This window comes from Pezoporus flaviventris, unplaced genomic scaffold (genome assembly GCF_033815535.1).
Source record: "Pezoporus flaviventris isolate CSIRO_AGI_PZ_B2104156 unplaced genomic scaffold, CSIRO_AGI_Pfla_v1 ptg000023l, whole genome shotgun sequence".
Taxonomy (NCBI): domain Eukaryota; kingdom Metazoa; phylum Chordata; class Aves; order Psittaciformes; family Psittacidae; genus Pezoporus; species Pezoporus flaviventris.
In genome coordinates, this window is record NW_026892571.1 from 10,065,108 (window position 1) to 10,084,129 (window position 19,022).

Sequence of the window (19,022 nt, forward strand, 5' to 3'; positions counted from 1 at the left end):
CCCTCCCTTCCGGCTGATGTTGCTCCAAAACAATTCCTCAGTGGTAGCACCTGGTTTATAATGGTTTGGTAGGTTTTATGGCCCCTGAGGGTTTTTAGGTTAGCTCATTTGCTCATCCTTGGAGATAGAAAATGCTTGTGTTTTTCTTACAAAGATAAGGATGGGTGTTGCTTTCGGGACTGGGATTAATTTTTCCTACAGAGTTTAGACTTTCCATTGCAGCCTCTGCTCTGCCTGTGCTGGTAGAGATCCTCCTGTTAGCTGCCCACCATCCACTAGAACCCTTAGTCCTGACAGAAGAAAACATAGGTGAATCGCCAGAGGAATGTGAATCCAGTCAGTTGCGACATTTGTATGTTTATCTGACCTTCAATGTTTACAAATTTGGCTGACAGTCTCATGAGAGAGGGTTTGACCAACTTATTGGTCAATTGGACCTTAATGCTCTTCTTGTTTCTGGTCAGTCTGGCAATACTGTAAGAACACCTTGTTCCAAGCAAGTTCCTAAATGAGTTTATATGTACTTAAATGGCATCATCACATATTCTCAGTACCGTCTCCTGGTCCTTTTTTACTCCACCCTTTCAAGTTTCTGACTTCTATGCTGTTGCTCAGAATAATTGCTGTATTTTCCTGAATAAATGGTATCATCCTGCTACCGTTTTCATTGGGAGGGCAGGAATGGCTGGTCTTTTCCCTGAAGAGACAGCCTGACCACTTCTCCAGGCTGCACGAGAGCTGTGCTGTGTGACCATCAGAGGAAGAGGAGAGGCTGTTATGTGCAGGATGGCCAGAATTCAAGCAATCTGGTATATATGTCATAAAGCCTAGTAAACTTTATTTCAGGTTTTTAAAAGCAGCATGCAAGTCTTATCTTTCTCATATTTTACATGTCATCCAATTCTGGATGCTGTTGAAGATGCTATGAATTGCCTGCTCTTCCATGGCTTGCAAATGGTCTGTGCTTAGGGAGTGCTGCAAAAAACCCCCCGTGCCTCAGATCCAGGCATTTCTGAATGTGGGATGTTGAGAACAGATTATTTTCAGCCTCAGCTATTTTCTGACTTTAAGACTATTCCTGATAAGCCTATGTAGTCAGGAAAGCTTCAGTGATTTCCAGCTCCAGCAGGAGCCTAATCCGAATGTCCTGCTATTATCAGTATCAGTAACATGTTTTACCAGAGACTTTGGTGAACCCGAGATTGGGCCTTTAATTATTATCCAAGACTCATTCCCTGGTCCTGGATCATCAGCTGTGGCCAGCTTTCACTGGTCCATGTAATGCATATAGCCACAAAATACATCTCCTTTTCCAGGAATCTGCAGAGTCAGCTGGCTGCTGCCATGGGCTGTCCAGACCCTTGGGAGCCCTTTCTTGCTGCAGAGCAGTTTCAGTTTCCCTGGGCATCCTCTGCCCCCTCCAAGGCATCCTGGCTACAATGCTTTTAATGGGCATCTGCAGACTCCTCATCAGTTAGTGTTAGCTTTGGACCAGCACATGTAGGCGGTAGATATGAGGGAAAACCATATAATTCCCAAGATTACTGTTCACAGCATCTTGTGCAGTGAGATAATGCTGAGGGCCCAGGTAGACACTATCTCATTTTCTGCATGTGGAAGCAAAGGACAGTGTTCCCTTCTATCGACAGTGATGGAAATTCTTTTTGGCCAGGTCTCTCTCCTATGATATATATCTGTATATCATCAGTTTTGCCAAGGTTGGGACTTGCTGACAGCCAGGTGATTGCTACCACAATTATAAATAATAATACTAATAATAATATATTCAAGAAGGCTTCAAGGATGTGCACTGTACCCCTCTGCAAACTGATTTCATAGTGGCTTGATTTCATTTCAGTTTAACAAAATGCTGAATGTGCATAGTTCCTCCTCATTTTATCTTAAAATAGGACATCTAAATAAGGCACTCTGTAGGCCTTTCCCAGTCTCTCCTGGCTGTCAGCTTTCACTGAGCTTCCCTACACCTCCCACTGCATTTTTCTCCAGGGTAGGAAGAGACTCTGCAATGTAAGTGGGATTATTCATGGGTGACAAATGTAGCCCGGTGTGATTGTGGGACAGAGAAAAGCAGATACAAACTGCAGAAAATCTGAGAAGCGGAGTGGGGTTTTTAGAGGGGGTTACGTGCCATAATGTCTTATACAGTGGAGGGCTGATTCTCTGCTGTGTTAAAATGCAGCCTGGGTTTAGCCTTTCCATAAGCTGTGACACTGGGGAAACTGCTGCTGTCTGTGCCATGGGGGCACTTCGCTCTTGCATGGTGGAAGGCTTTAACCAACCCAGGCTTTATTTCAATGCAGTTGAGGTTCGTCTTGCAGAACCATGCATCAGGGATGATCTCTGCGGTGTCACCAGAGCCACTGAGATGCATGGCAATAGTTTGACTTGATGATCTGCAAGGTCTTTTCTAACCTAGTCAGTTCTATGATTCTATGTCCAGCACGCTCTCTGCAGTGGCACAGCCCTTCATGCACTACTTTCCAGCAGTGGTGGAATGCCCTTATAAAAGCCTATATCCCCAAGTACGTGGAGAACTCCACGGCAGACTCTCTAGAACTCCTTCTTATTTTAAAAGAATTTCTAAATAAACTCCAAGCCACATTTTTATAAGGGAGGATGGTATTTGCAGAAAAGGTCAAGGCTATAACAGTCGGCATCCTTGGAGATAGGAATTCTCAGCCCCTGCAGCTTCCCATAATTTGTCATGTCTTTAAACCCTCAAGTCCCCATTTTACATTCCTGATCGAGAAAGACATGAGGTTTTGATTTCAGAACGAAATGCTCCACTGGCTGGGGATGTTTTTTCCCTAAAGAAAATGTACAGAAACAAGGATTGTTAGGACTTCACTAATTACATGGTTATGCTTAGCCACAGCCCTGTGCCAGGACCTGTTAGTGCTGGGACTGCAGGAAAGGACCTGCAAAGGACCTTGAGAGGCATCAGTGAAGCTGCTGCCTCTGGGGAGGTCCAGATGCACCCCTTTGCATCCTCTCTCCATGATTCAGCTTTGATTGGTCACAGGGCAGGTGACCATGATGGGTGATGCAGGCTCATTGCTCAAGGCTTGAGATCTGCTGTATCTGTCGCTGGGGAAGCATGCAGCAATTTCTGACTTTAGCAGGTGTGAGAGAAGCCTTTTCTGCGAGAGTCTGCGAGGAGAGCATGGAAACACGAACATAACTAGCAGTGAAAACTGAGTGGGATTTGTGTTTCTGGTGAGGTGTCAGGAAATAGCTTTAAAAATGCACTGCTCGGAGGCTTCCCAACAAGTTTTAACTATTCCTTCACCTGGGAAGATCGCTGCAGTGAATTCATCAGGGTGACGCAGCAGATTGCTGCTCTGGAGCTGCCTCGGCTCTCGTGGCACCTCCAGGCGTGGGCTCAGGGAGGAGAGCGAAGGGCAGTGCTGAGGAAGCAGTAGAGATGAACACAGAAGCACTGGCAGTAGGTTTGACTCAGCTCACTATGTGGGCTGACATATGTAAATTGCTATATACATTTGTAAATGTTTTGGTATGCCTGAGCAAGCCAATATCTGGAATTAATTTTGTTCTTTTGGGAGGCTAGCAGGGAGCCTGTAGGAGAATAAATCCAAATGGACCACATGTATGAATCTTGGTGGGATTTGTTTGATTGGATGAAACCTGTGTATGGATGTGCATTTGCAATCTGAATTGCCTTGATTTGGTTTTCCTTACCTCACTTGTAAAGTGACTCAGACCAAATTGAACTGAGATCACCCCAGTCTTGAAGCAGACTTATATGCTGGTATTAAGCATATTTTAAGTTGTAAACTTCCGAGGGTTGTGCAATGCAGAATCCCTGCTCTGCAGTGTGGTTTAGGGCTTCTTTTTCTCTCTGTGCTTCTGTACTTTTAATGTCAGCACTCTGTTACTTACCTTGCTATTTTGTGAGATGAGATGCCCTAAGGGAAGGTAAGGGTCACTTCTCTATCACTAACATCTAGCCACTGTTTGGAGCAGAATGCAGTCTCACCACTTCACGGTTCAGGAGGTGAAAAATAACTTTTCTAGCTGAAAGTGCAGGGAGGATGGTAGAGAGCAGAATGCAGTTACCTTAGCTGCATCACAGCTAAGATGTGGACCAGCCCTGCTTAAAAACACAATGGGATCTTGTGTGGTCCAACACCAGCACAAGCTGTTCCTTAGCAGTAGCCTGAGTGCAGCTGGATCTGAGATCACATCCACCAAACTCTGTGACATCTCTGCTGGCAAGATACACTTTCCCGTTGGTGTTTGATGTCAGTCCAAAGCAGGATTATAAAGAGCTATTGCACCTAAAGGCAAAGAGATGCCACAGGTCCTAGATTGCTGCAAAACACATTTAGGCTTGTGAAGCCCATCTCATCCAAAGGCTTCAACTGGCTTAGTTATTTTTAAACCCCACAGAAGGAGTGTTAAAAATGTGCTTTTTCATGCAGCCTTAAAAAAACCCTGTGCTTTATGTTCTGAGGTGCTTTCTCATAATTTCCCCATCCCCTTGCTGCCTACACCCCGATGCTGTATGAAAATGCCTTTGGAGACAACACAAAGTGCTGTTTCTGCAAATTGCTTTTTGTGCATCTCAGGATTTTGCTTTTCTCCTTGGCTGAAACTCCAGGAAGCATTTAAAATTTGGTATCTGATCACTGCTAGGATGGTGATGGGGTGATCTGAGGGAGAATTACAGCAATTGTATGTGCCTGTTTCATCCCTGTACAGAGCCAGTGGCTGGCACTTATTGATACGCTATTAACAACTGACAGTGGAGATCCAAATGAATAACCTGTTTTTAAGGTAGAATCCTAAAGGGATAACTCTTGCTATTACACAGAGCAGGTCTTTTATACGTGCAGGTCAAATCTTACCAGCTATTACAGCTTTTGGAAAGCATTGCTGTTGTATTTGTTAATGGGTCCAGTGCTGGGGACTGCTGCCACCTTGCCACTGGCAGGTGCTGTAGTCATCCACAGATCCCTTTCCCAGCCCTGATGGGATGTGCTTACAGGATGCCGAGTTGCTCCTATAGCCAACCTGTCTGACCACAGTGTGCCACCTCCTAAGGGACTTTTGTAATCCAAGATCATCAGGGCAGTGAGAAGAACAAACCCATCAGTACCTGCATCCCTCTACTCCTAACCTAAATACAGCCTAATTTAAAGCAGATGAGGTGGCTCTGGCATGCTACAGTGAACCCAGTGCAGGGCTCCTGCTAAAGGAAACCTCCCAGAACAAGCATGGGCTTTTATTGATCCCGAGGAAGGCAGGAGCTTCTGCTAGCTGTGTTTTTCATCCTCTGGTTTGTCCCACATCTCCCCTTTAACCAATCTGCCAGGTCCCAGCCAACCAGCCATGGTCTCCATCTCCCAGGGGAACAACACACTGGTGTCGAAGTCTCCGCTCTTGCATCAGTTCTCCCCAGGATACAGAGTGAGGACTGGCTCCATCCCCACATCTGCCCCAGCCATGGCACCTCTGCTGGCATGGGCTCAGGGGGACAAGCAGGCAGACTACCTCTGCCCCTCTTGGCTGAAGCTGCTGGCCCAACTTCAGAGGGCTTTTCTTACCCCTTATCACATCAGCTGAAATTCCAGCTAACAAACCCAGCCGCAGACTTATTCAAAACATTTATTAGTGTTTAAGGAAAATAATAGTGTGAAAGGTACAGAGCTTTGTCTAAAGTCATATGCATTTTCTTTGTTTTTTACAAGCTTATTTGGCTGCAAATTCTACACGAGATAAAACTAGTATGTTTTTCTCCCAGAGATTTGGAATTAAGGACAGTTCACTTTTTTTTTAATTTTCCTTTTTCTTTTTTTCTCCTTTTAGTTCAGCACTTTAAGTTAGGACAGCATTTTCCAGGGTTTTCTGCTATAGTTTTCCAGTAGGCATTTTGCTTCTCCCATTATTTTCATTCCAGAACAAGGCTCATTCCAGATGCAAAGCGTAAAGGAAACATTCATATCTTGGCTTTTAAGCTAAACCTCCTTCATGAACAGCAAGTTCATAAGGAATGTTAATTAAAGCATCATACAGTATCTAAATGGACTTTTTTTCCTTTTTTATAAAGAATTAAGGCTATGTAGATGTCACAATAAAATAATCTCAGGTAAAACGCACCCTTTTTGTTAGATATGAAAGGTTTAACAATAAATAAATGATTTATGCTGTCAATAACATTATGGAACTGTATAAAACTATATTTACGCAGCTTTAAACATAAAAAAACCCATACTAGTGGCATGAATATATACAACACAGGTCATGACATACGCTTAAATTATCATAGCCAGCAGTGTTCTTTTTTAAATGGGGACACTATAATAAATAGAAATGTTAAATATTTACAATAATAGCATATGTGGAATCAGTAGATGAACACATAAAATCTTCACACACAGAGGAAAAAAATATTATGCCTTACACAAACATCCCACCCACAGCTTCCCTCCCTCCCCCCAATTTTTATTGACTAAACCAGGGGAATATACAATTTTCCCCACAGAACAAATGAATACAAGTAAAACTGTATGCATGCTGAGGTGATACGTTGACTGAGACATTCAAGGATGTAGATCTGTATGTTTGGTTCCCACTGATGAATCAGACCTCTAATGAGAGAGGGATCTTATTTTAGTTCAATGCAAGAGCATTATGTTGGTAGTGAGCTGTTGTTCCTGTTTTGTGTTTGGTTTTTTTTTTTCTTTTTTTCTTCTTTTTTTTTTTTTTTTTTTCTAAAACACTTGGATTGTCTTTTTGGTTTGAGCTTGTTCTTCATGGTGGCTATATGCCACCAAGGGGGAGAGGATGCTCACAGGAAACCCATGGAGGCACGCTAGAAACCTTCTTATGGTACCACCAGCAGCCACTTCAGTTTTGGAGCAGAGGAGTTAGCCATCAGAGGCAGGTCCAAACCAACCTTAGCGAGCTCCTCTGTGGGACAGGCTGGGTGCCTCATCCATGGCAGAGCTGTTCTACTACTCAACGGGGCAGCTAGCACTTGCACTGGCAAGAGCTCCGCTCCGCAGGTCAGCATAGTCTTCACTGCTTCAGTTCCTGGCCTGATCCCACCTCTTCCCAGTTAAGTTGAATGAAAATTTTTATCACAGAACTTAGCTAAAATGAGGCGGGATCAAGGTCATGTCCGTAAACAAAGACCTGGTGATCACATAGAGACACACCTTTTCAACTTAACTGTCCTCTCTTCCTTCCTACGTGGGTTCTATTAAAAGCAATGCCTATAACTTCTGCGGGTGGATACATGCATTAAACCCTGAATATAGCTATTAGGAGCTGTGTTCACTTAGCAGTAACTAAAATCTGAGTTGGAAATCGTAGCCAAATTCCAACACCCTCTACTGTTTATACAGCTCCTTCCCACCATGCGACATGACGTACGTTAGTTCACTGGGTACGTTCTGTCTCTACTGAACTGCCTTCCTGCCCCCACAGCTTTCCTCCCAAACTTTCTAAATGAGAAGGCTCAAATCCCTGGTGTGATTCCCACTTTCTAAGAAAATTTGCTTTTTCTCTAGAGGAAGCTGAAGAGTTCACCCCTCTGTCCCTGTGGATGCTGTAACCTCCATTTCCACTACAATATCTGGGGATATAGGATTGCAGATCTGCAACCTGAGAATTACAATTGCATAGGGGGTACGAGAGATGTGTTCAAACACCTCATTCACACTTAAAACTGGTTAGAGGCAATAAGCTCTTGACACTCTTCATTTTTACTAACTCATTCTGCAGAGATTGGTGGTCATTATTTGCATGACAATTGAAAAAAAAAAAACCAACAACCCAAGTCAACCCCTTCTCCTTATCTTTGGCATTTGGATAAACCACAGCTGATAGGCAGGTTAGAACGGGGGTCCACATCCTAGCAAACCATGCCGTGCTGCTGCTAAGGAGATTTATGATGGGTCTTCAATGCAGTCCTGCAGAAAAAACATGTATATAGGGTCCTTCACTGTCTGAGCCTGTGCCCACCCTTTTAAGCTTGGGCTGGAGGACCTGTATCACTGAGCAGACAGGTGTAAGCAGAGAATGTGCACAGGGTTTTAGAGGTCCACCAGTATACTCCTGGGGGTCCTCCCTACTGTGCAAGTCTTAACAGTCATGTTGCCTTGCCTGGAAGCTGACTACTTGCCTTTGATACGCTGAAGTGACTGGATTAGCAAGTGTCAAGTTATGCAGTGGTTAAAAACCAAACGGGGGCACTTAGACTAGGCAGCATCACCCAGATGGGAACAATGGCTCAGAAGTTACTAAGAGAAAGCGGTGGAGCTCCAGACCCCACAGTTCCTGTGCAAGAGATGGGGTAGCTATTTCATTAGAGAGTGTCACATAGAGAGCCTTGAACTCTTGTGTTCTCAGCCACAGACAAGAAACCAAATCCCCCTGGAATTCAGCCATCTGCTGTAAGGCTGTGCCCTAAACCTTCAGAGGTGCTAAGCCACAAGCAGCCACATGCAGTCTGGCAGAGCCCTCTTGGAACCTTCTCCCCAGACAAGGGGACCAAGAAAAAAAGAAGAACAAAACAAAACAAAAAGAAAAACAAATCCTCAAAACAACCCAACAACCCCCAAACAAGATCCTAAATTTCAGCTGATATCCACTTCATAAAAAAGGGGAAATGAATTTAGCTGGAGACATTTTGCCACACTTGGTGGCTGCTCAAGTGTTGAGTTTGCTGGATCTATAACCCATTGCCACTGCTCTCCCTTTGCTACTATATACACTGTTGCCGAGGTCCGTATATATCTTGCAATGCCCTGTGCTTGACCTCTGAATGGGAAATGCTTTGGAATGTCCATAGACGGGAAGATGGGACTCAACGGAGGAGGTTTCCAGTGAAGGGGAAGGATGGGGGAAACGGGGACTTGGTGCCTTTTTTTCACCTCCGGATGTCAGAAAAGTCGGACAGTTCGTCTGCCCGGTCCATGATCCCATGTACCCCTTTGGGACCATGGCCCCCAGCTTTCACCCGGGCATGGGCGTTCAAGTGGCCCTTAGTACCTCTCTCTGCCTTAGATGCTCGTGAGGTCTCCCTGTGGTCGGAGTCGGAGTGGGCCAGCATGTCCCCACGGCCAGCACCAGCTTTGCTGGCTTCACCTGCCTTCTTCTCTGGACCCAGGATGGTGTCACTGTGCACGGAAGAGGTGCAGAAGCTCAGGATGGAGCAGAGACTTCCCCAGTTCTGTTCGCACTGGACCTGGACACTTCTTGTTATTGCCTTTTTCACCTCATCACCACAGGTGAGCAGGATGTTCACTAGATCAACGTATGGCCTAGAAGGGAAGGAAACAGTGAGAAAAGGGTCAAAATAATATATAAGGGTTATCTATCAGTGAACAAATGCAATGGCCTCTCTGCCTTATCCTCCCTTGTGCACAGCACAGTTCAGCAGTGTTATTCCCATGCTACCTACTGACCTGGCAAAGTAGAGTTGCTGCTACAAACCAGCATATGTTTATTATGCAATATATCATATTCTAATTGGCCATACTGCTGTGAGAAATGCACATGATGGTATTCTGTCAAACGAAGCTTCACTCAGGTGCTGAATCTGCCTTCATTTCTCTCCCACTGGAGATACTCTGGGAGTCCACCACAGGAATACATGAGGTCTACAAGCCTGGCAAATGGGGCTGCCAAATGGAAGAACTGCTGTCTCACACCTTCTGCCACTCTCTCTTTCCATGGCCATCATTTTTATTAATCAGGATACACAAGAAAAGAAACCTGCTCATGTTTAGAGCCATCTACTTGATGGAACAGCTCTCTTATCTCTGGGTGCACAGCTGGTACAGAGCATACACTGATCATTGTTATGCATTGGGAGGCATTTCCTCACCTCTGCAAGGAGCAGAAGATACTCAACTAGAGGTTCCCTGGCTTTTCTCATAACCTTTAGCTTTCCCTGGAGCACCAGGTGCTGATCTCCATCACAAGCAAGATCCTATCTGGACTCAGGATCCAGCTGCACAGAGCTCAGACACATGGGAATTCACTTGGTGTAGGAAGAAGCAGTGCCACCAAAGGTTTTTTTTCCTTCATTTCCTCAGTCGAGTACAGCTTTCAGTACGTACTTTTTCCCAGCCAAACAAGGAGCCCAAATGAGCTATGGCCAGATACCATTTCTGCTTCCCCCCATCCCTCTGTGCCCCCACAGCACAACGCAGCCTGAGCACAGGCACTTCCTCAGCCACAGGTCACCGAGTGCAGCGATTTTAAAATAGTTGTGGTCACAAGTTTTGTGGGTCAATATTGATGTTGTCTATTGACACAACCGCTCAGCTGCTAGCAGGCCCAGAAGGACGTGCTTCAAAGTCTTCCACAGCAGGAACCATCCACAGTGCTACAGAACTGGCTGGGGCCAGCAGTTGTGGCTGTATAGAGTGCTTGGGGTGCACCTTCTGGGCACCAGCTCTGGTGGCCCTGGACCAGTCTCAATCTATTCCCAAGAACTTAGACAGAAGAAAACAGATGATGATCATTATCTGACGCTACCCTGGTTTTACTTTGCCCAACGGCTTAAACACATTCTGAATGACTAATCTTGGAGAGCCACCTATCTCACAATATTTCCCATGTTTGGATTGTTTCTGCTGCTTAGAAAAAGTTACTTGGAATGCAGCACTGACTGATCTGCCAGGGCCTGTCACCACTTCCACCATAGCAAATCAGCCTGACCCCCACCCCACCACAGCTGACTCAGGAGGAGACTTCAGTGCCCCAGTCGTGTTCCTCAACACTCATCGGGAGAAAACAGAACAAAATAATCAGAGAACAAGCCTGAGAGCTCCCACTTCCTTCTTAGGGTTGGCTTTAAATGCAAAATAGAAGATGAGAGAACTGAGCATGTTGCAGAACAGAGAAATACAGCAGAAGGAAGGAAAAAAAAAGATAGAGAAATCAGTAGTTGAAATTTGGCACAACCTTTACAAAAATCTGTGTAAGAAATAGGTTGCTGGTATGACTAAAAAGTGGCTCAGCTGCCAAAAATTTCAGGTATTCAGCCTGCCAGAGCCCTGTGGATTAATACTGGCCCATTTCTCAGTCACTGTTTTACTTTCTGTATTTCAGCTGGCCTGACCAGAGTACCTGAACTGAGCACAAGGCTGCAAGTCAGCAGACGTGATTTTATTTCCAGCTCTGCCACACTTGCCTATTGAGCTCAGACAAGTTCCTTAGTTCAAGATTTAAGACATGGCCTCTAAATTTAGGGGAGGGGAGGAGGCTGGCTGGCTTCTATTTGGGGAGTCCTGCATAAAAAAGCTATGCTCCATCTCAGTGAGATGCTGAAGTGCAGAAGCATTAAATGAGATCATGCAAATTACAGGTGTTCAGCTGAATGACCGGTCTCTTCTCAAAACAAGACCCCCTAGTTATGCTCCCAAGAAATAAGCAGCTGCGTTTGAGCATTCCTGCTTTAGACTGTTTGTAAAATAAGGATCACTTACTCCTCTTTGGACAGGCTTTTGGCTCTCATAGTTCTTCCCATCCCCAAATGATGGGGGGGAAGGGAGGTTTAATAGGTGCCAAGTAGCCAATTTATAGCCTACTAACACAGTCTGAGCAGCACCCACAGAGAGGTGCTGCTGTGCAGGACGGAGCCCCTCTCTCCCTCTCCCCCTTGCCTGCAGGATGCTGCCCTTCACTCTGGCGAGGCCTGGATCTGCCACCAGCTGTACCTTTCATCTCAGTGTCAGGAATGTCCACGGAAAGGGCCTTGTTTTCAGGCCATCAGCTCATACAAACCACAGCAAATGATTCTGCATGTGAAAGTAAACTGGTATTGAAGTGTCTGCAACTACAGCTTAAGTATTAGGAGGGTAGTTTTCAATAGAAAGTAAGGGAAATGGATCACAGCTCCTTTGGATACCAATGCAAATGCAAGGCTAGTGATTATGGAAAGAAAAAATAAATTATCTGCCATGATTGCTGGGATTTGGAGTTTCTGTGCTAATTCCACTAGGGATAAAAAGGCATAGAGGTGTGGTAGGAAGATGCTCTAAGGTTAAGCCTGGTGCCAGGCTGTGGCTCAGCCTTCTTGTTTGGGAGTGAGATGTTCACCTGCAAGAAAAACAGGCTCCAATTTTCGCATTTGTGCACAAAGAGTTGGTACAAACAGCTTGTGCCTGGTTTGTCACTGTCATGTAGCAGCTTTGATCAATTCCAAATAGGATTCATGCCTGCCATTCCTCAGAGGGCAGCTCTGTTCCCAGTCAGAGGGATGAACGCCTCAAAATCTGACTTGTGCCTTCATTTCGTACACCTCCATGTTTTATTAAAAAGCATCTGAGATTAACAGAGAATAAGATGAATGGGAGATTACCTGGGGGACTGCAGCTCTTTCAGGGACAATTAGCTACAAGATATTTGAAAGTATGTATTTAAAGAAGAAACCATTATCTGGCTGACAACTTTGCATAGACCCTCTTCCCCGTTCTCTTCTAGCTGTCATCTTTAACAGGATCCTAGGGTCAGGAACAGTGTCTTGGAGCTCAGAAAACACAGAGACATTGTGAAGTGCCTCTGGAAATGGCAGACACTGACACTGTATTTGCCAAAGGACCAAGGAGACAGCCAGGTCCAACTTCAACCCATACCATCTTTCACAGTCACATCTAGCCCTTGTAAATAACCTAGCCTTCCAAGGCCCCTGCAAAGAAAGCATTACCTTGGTGTTGTACATGGAAAAACAAGACATGCTTAAGGCCAGAAGGAGGTGAAACAGCTCCTGGGCAGATGCACAGCCCATTGGCACCATCATGCTCCTGGAAGGAGCTCCCACGCCTCTGACTGCACCAGCACGGAGGCACTTACTCATGCTGCAGCAGGTCTTTGAAGTGAATCATCTCCACAATGACCTGGACATTCTCCTTGGCAGCGGAGCAGAGGTCATGCTTCAGGTAGCACTCCCGCTGTAACTGGAACACCATCTCTTTAATGGCAGGGCACTTACGGCTGATGCAGCTGAATTTATGCCTCAAGGCATGAGCCTTACACTTCAGAGCGTCTTTAATGAAGGATTTTCCCTGAGAAGGAAAGAAATGGAGTAGGTCTGTATTTTTGTCCATTAACCACAGCAGCTGATTTATGCCCAGCCAGCTGCTCCTCTGTAGGGCAATGTCAAGAGTTATTAGATTGTTAAGGGTATCACTTAATAGCTTTTCCCCTTCTTTTCTTTGTTTCTCTGCCCTTAAAGACCATGCCAAGTTACCCAGCTTTGCTACAGTGGAGTTGAACACAGGGTTTCCCCACTGGTACTTTGAGGTTTCCTTTGCTCCACTAGCTGAATGCCCAACAAGGGAAAGGGCAAAAGTGAGCACCTTGAACTGATTCAGTGCTTGAGTTATTGGCTTTGCTCACTTCTGGGGTAGCAGCAGGCTCACACAAAGGAAAGGGCATCCTGCCATGGTTGAAGTCCCCAGGACCAAAAGCAGATACACATTCAGTAACTGAAAACAAGGATTTCTTTAAATTTTTAAAATCAGTTTGCAAACTCATACACATGTATGCACCTTTTATATGCACTTGCCCCACTCCCCAGCTGTATTTTTCCTCTATGACCACTGCCTCAGTGAGGGACTCAAATCAGCACTAGCAATAATCCTACAGTGTCTTGATGCCTCCCTGCTCCAAGAAATTGTGAGATTAAGAAAATCAAACCAAGAAACTATAAAAGTAAGTTGCAGGAAAGCTGCTTTAGTAGCACCTCTTTAACCACTGTTTGGGATTTCTTCAGTCAATTCTTTAGAGCATATCAAAACCATCCCTTTCTTTTCTCTTTGCTGAGACTACAGCAGCCATATGCAGGGCTTTTATCACAGTCTGACAGCTCTGCTCAGAATTCCTTTATGCTGCTGAGCAATAGGTGTACGGAAGCTTCCTGCACTGCATACATCCCTTTGTTAGCTCTGGACTATTTTACACAAGTGCTTCATGAAGACCAAATTCTTGTTATCCTTTATCCAAGGAGTATATTGGCACAGCTCCACTGACATTAAGATTCACTCAGACCTGCAAGCAGATGTCCCCAAACTGTTTCAAGCCAGAAATGTTTCTTGCTGAACACAGAACTGCTTCAGTCATCATCCCTTTCAATTCCCCATACCAAAGGCACTTGCTCTTCCCTTCAGTAATAAACATACTCAGCATGGTAGGCAAATAAGGATAAAAGAAAAAAAGAACATTCTTGTATAAACCAAACCTGACATCAGTTCTAAGGTTTCAGAGTGAGGGAAGGAGACCAGAAAAGCAGAGAACAAAGTGGCCAATGTTAGTCTTGTCATTAATGCAGCCTGAAATAACTACAGATAATAGAGAGATGAACCATGAAAAGTTGTGTTGTAGAGGCTAAAGTCACCTCCATATTGACTAAAACTCCATGGGTTTAGTACTTCTGTAGTGAGACAGCCTGGATGTGAAACAGGCTGTATTTGACTAGCAGCAACTGGGGAATAGGCGCATCAACGGCTACACTCAGCCTTCATAGGCCCTTTTATTTCCTCTCCCAACAGGCCTTACTTCTTTGGTCAACTCTGTTCACCAACAGAATGTGGTGCAAAAATAAATCAGTGTTTTCTGGAAGCCACTTGGAAATTTAGTTGAAGATTTTCAAATACCCACAGAAGAAACCATTCCCATTTCAATGGCTTGCCAGACCCTTCATGCATCCTTGAGAAATTGAGCCTAAAACTTCAGCACTTCAAAAGCATTTCCTACTGGGTGGTCCCACCACGTCTCATGGAACAGGCTGAATCCTGAACACAGCTCAACTTTTTGCCATGTTTTTAATAGTGCCATGTAGCTGGTGCTTTTAGTCAAGTTAAACTGTAAACTACATGGTCAAGCCAAATGCTGCTGGCCCGTCATAATGTTCTCTTCCCTCCACACTGAAATGGGAGAGTAGGTTTACAAGACATAATAACAGGATGTCTCAATGATGCATAAATGGTCTGGGGAGAAAATGAAGGAGACTTAATACCGCATACCATCTAAGTAACGTATTTTAACGTGCTTGAACCAAAGACTTATTTGAATAGAGCAGCTTTAGGAGGTTGCCTGTACTGGTTGTGTGCGAGTCTTGAGAGCCAACTTTAGTAACTGCACATTGGGAAATATTTTGATATGTCTAAAGGAACTGGGAGCCCAAGCTGCATTTCAGAATCGGCTTTGAACAAACATGGTGTAGAAGCTTAAGCTGCCTAATGTTTCTGAAAACCATGTTCAGCATTCCTATTTAGTTATTCTGGGTACAGTAGGTGGAGGTGATCCAGGGCGCTGTAGCTAGAGACAGCCTGTCTCCTGGGACAGGTTGCACACCCCTGTTCTGTTACTGTTTCGGGGTCTTGATTCTGGACCCTTCAACAGAAATATTCTTAGGTCATGCGCAGAAGCAGATTTGCCCTGTAACGGTAGCTCTTTTTTGCAAAGATATGTTAAGGAACTAAGATACATGCCAAGTATGTATTAGAAGCAAGCAGATACGTTGGACATTTCACCATGTTACCTGGGCATCAAATTTTCCAGCGTTGTGCAGGAATGTCATGCAGATCTCATGTAAGCCTCGGATCTCGCAAGAATTGTTTTCAAAGCATTCAAACACTCCGCATCCCACATCGCCAGCATTAACCAGGCAGTGCTGGATTTCAGCTAAAATGAGCATTGATTACAGTTAATTTGAAGAACTGTTCAGAGAAGCTGGTGGTGGGTAAGGGGAGGGAGTTATTTTGCCAACATCATCAGTTTGAAAGTAAAAACACGCAACAACAGCTCTTGTACGCACAGCATGCCCACTTCTCACAGAAATTAGGCCAAAACTTGGGTGTATTATGTTATGAAAGTGATACCCGAGAAGTAAATGCCAAATCCACTATACTTACATCAAGCTATTTCACTTGAGAGCTGTCTAATGCTTTTGCATTCCTCAGGAGCAAAGGATGGGCATGATTTTTGCTGTCTGACTTGTACAAAGCCCCCCATCAACTTCCAAGTGCCAAATGAGAAACCCAGGACCTAGCCAGCTAAAACTTCTAATTTCTGGTACTTTGAGCTAGTTTCTGGCTATTAGCATAATGTTTTTTGTAGACCACTGGGTTTCCCCTGTGGTGATGTCTATGAAGTTAATGGCAAAACTTCTACTGATACAGTCCTTTACACTGAGTGCTGCATAGAGCTGCAACTATGCAGAATGCAGAAATGAATTGAAAATACATATATATTTATATATGTAGAACATAAAATAGATGTACTGGAGCCAGCCATTACACGTGTTTGTTCTGCCCTTTCAGATGTTATGTAATACTGTAAAAAAAGAATAAATAAAAAATACTGCCTAATACTCACTTAGCAACCCCCCCCCCCCCAAATCTGATTCTTAACAGACACATTCTGGTCCTTAAAAAAAAAAAATTAAAAAATTGATGTAGTAGTACTGCCAGAGGGAAGGTGGTTGCTGAAAAAGCCTAGGGATAAAGTTAAACAGGGGTAGTTTTTAGACCAGAACTGAGGATGCTAAGAATTCCCGTACTCTGTGCCCTAGTGGTACCTTTAATTAAAGCTCGCCCTTGGGAGCCTGCCTAATCCCCCTCCGAACCGCAGCATGCTTCAGACGTCCCCAGCCCCCCCCCCTTTGCCATGCGGTCCATTTGCAAGTCTTTACAGCAACTTTCGGTCTAATTTCAACCCGCTGCAAGGCAGAGAGAGGAGCCGCGGATGGAAATGCGGAGTCTGAGGGAGTTCCCATGCCCTCCCCCCGGCTCAGAACCAAATCACTGCCGCTGCATTTATTTTTCCCTCCCCCTCTTCTACCTGCCCCGAAGTGCAGCGCTGGGGGAGGGACACGGGGTCGGTTCCGGGGGTTGTCTCGGCCACAAGAGAAAAGCTGCGCAAACACGCACTGGAGGGGGGGGGGGGGGAATGGATGGAGGGGGATGGAGCTCTTTGTGGAGCGCTGCAGAGCGCGGAGCTGGGCTTTTTTTGGGGCCGGGAGCTCAGCTGTAGTGCTTGTGTTGGCATCCGGATGCAAACCCTTTGCCGGATCACATGTCCTGGCTCCAGCGTGCTGAGAACTGCACAGTGCCGTGATTCACATGTGGCAGTCCCTAATGGGCATTCGTGCATTCCTGCTCGTGTGTGTTTAAACACGTTTCGCAGCACTGAGAGTGTTAAAGGGAGAAGAAAAAAAAAAAAAAAAGAAAAAAAAAGGCAAAAGGGAAGGGGGGAAAGAAAGGGGAAGGGGGAAAGGAGGGAAGCGTCTGGATCCCGCGCTCTCTCTTTGCACGGCTGGGAAGCGATCCAGCGAAGTGCACGCCTCAGCTTTCTTTCTTCTAGGCAGATAATACCCGGGGGAGGGAGCGCAGGGGGCGGGAGAGGAGGAGAGAAACCCCCGGCCCGTTGCATCATTGCACGACTCCCTACGGAGGAGGCAAAGCACCAGTCATTTCCAGCCGCTTCCCCTTCCCTCCCGTCCGTCCCCGTCCTCCCCTCCTCGACCCGGTTTCAAACGCTGCGCCGAGAAACTTTCTCCTCGGCAGCCCCTCGCCTCCGCGGGCCGGGGTCGGGCTGCCCAGGCGCTTCGCCCGGAGCGCGGCCGTGGCTGTTGCAAGGGCAACACGTGCTTGGCAAAGCCGGGCTTTAAAGGTAATTAGAAGGGAGATCTTATTTCCTCTGATGATTTATGCCTGACAGTCGGACGCCGGAATAAAACGCCTGTCATAACTCCATTTCCCCGGCGCTCCAGAAGCGGTGGGTGAGGGACACACACCCCAGCACCCCACCTTCGCATCCCCCTCAAGCCCTAAGCCGTACCTGTGTTTTGCAGGGACAGGCGCCCCTTCTGCTGTGGGGTCCTGTCCTGCGGCCCCTCCGGCGGGTGCGTGGCCTCAGTGCCCGCCGCAGCCCGGGCGATGGCGAGCAGCAGGGCCAGGGCCAGCAGCTTGCCGCGGAGCTCCGCGCACATGGTCGCGCCTTCCCCCCGCCGCCGCCGCGTCCTCCCCCGCGGGGTGCCGCACCCCGGCCCAGCGCGCTCCTCGCCGCGGCCCCGCGAACCGCATGTGCCCGGCGCGGCGGCGAGCGCGGAGTGGCGGTGGCGGCGCCGGAGGGTGCCTCAAATATCCCCGCCGAGCCCCGGTGTCACTCGCATGAGGGAGCCGAGCAGGTGTCGCTCCGCGCCGCGGCCAATGGCAGCCGCCGCCCCGCTCCGCCCGCCCGCCGGGGGCCGGCCCGGCTCCACCGGCAGGTTGCAGCCGCCCGCCTCCCCCGGCCCCACCCGCGCCGCGTCGCGGGGGATGGGCGTGCGGGGGGCAGCGGGTACGGAGGGCACCCGGCGGGGGGGGGGAATGGTGGCGGTGGTGGTGAGACACAAGTTGCTTCCCCTCGGTGGTATGGGCGGGGTGGGGGCAGCGCGGAAAATAAGGTGGAAAAGCGGGATTTTGACAAGAGCGCTGCTTGGGAGGCGGGGGAGGAGGCACTGAGCGGCCGGTCCCCCGCAGCCCTAGGGCTGGGAAGGGAACTTCGGGAGGAAGGGGGAAGCAGCGGGGGTGCCCGTGCCTAGAGCTGGCTGCCCGCGCCGGCCGTCCTGCGGCACTGCCGTCTGGTTGTAAGACTTGATTTGAAAGAAAAGGAAGAAAAAAAAAATCCTTCTCCGAAGCAGCTATTGCACTGACTTTCTTGGAAACCCTCCACCCGCGCCTCCTTTTCTTTTTTCCTCCTTTTTTTTTTTTTTTTTCCCTGGGGTTTTGTACCCTGCGAACTCTGGGTGGATTTGGGCCAAATCCATCACTTGGGTGGGGGGGGTTGGGGGGTGAGAAGGGGGTCGTGGTACCTGAGGGCGGACCCGGCCGAGTGAACAGGGCCGAGCGCTGCCTTCCTTACCAAGTCCCCCTACCCCCCCGCGGCACCACGTGGGGAAAGCATCACTCCTGCAAAGCGCACCCCCGAGCAACCCCCCCGGCCGGCTCTGGCTGCTCCCTTTGTCCGGTGGCTAAAGC

General features: G+C 47.1%; 1 protein-coding gene across 1 annotated transcript; it reads right to left on the reverse strand.

The window, feature by feature from the left end:
- Positions 1-5,635: 5,635 nt before the first annotated feature.
- Positions 5,636-18,209, reverse strand: STC2 (stanniocalcin 2). The gene is made up of 4 exons (XM_061456674.1): positions 17,842-18,209; positions 15,542-15,684; positions 12,853-13,064; positions 5,636-9,311 (listed from the first exon to the last, which is right to left on the reverse strand). Exons 1-4 carry the CDS (start codon positions 17,990-17,992, stop codon positions 8,918-8,920), a joined length of 900 nt encoding a protein of 299 aa, XP_061312658.1. The 5' UTR covers positions 17,993-18,209; the 3' UTR covers positions 5,636-8,917.
- Positions 18,210-19,022: the final 813 nt, after the last annotated feature.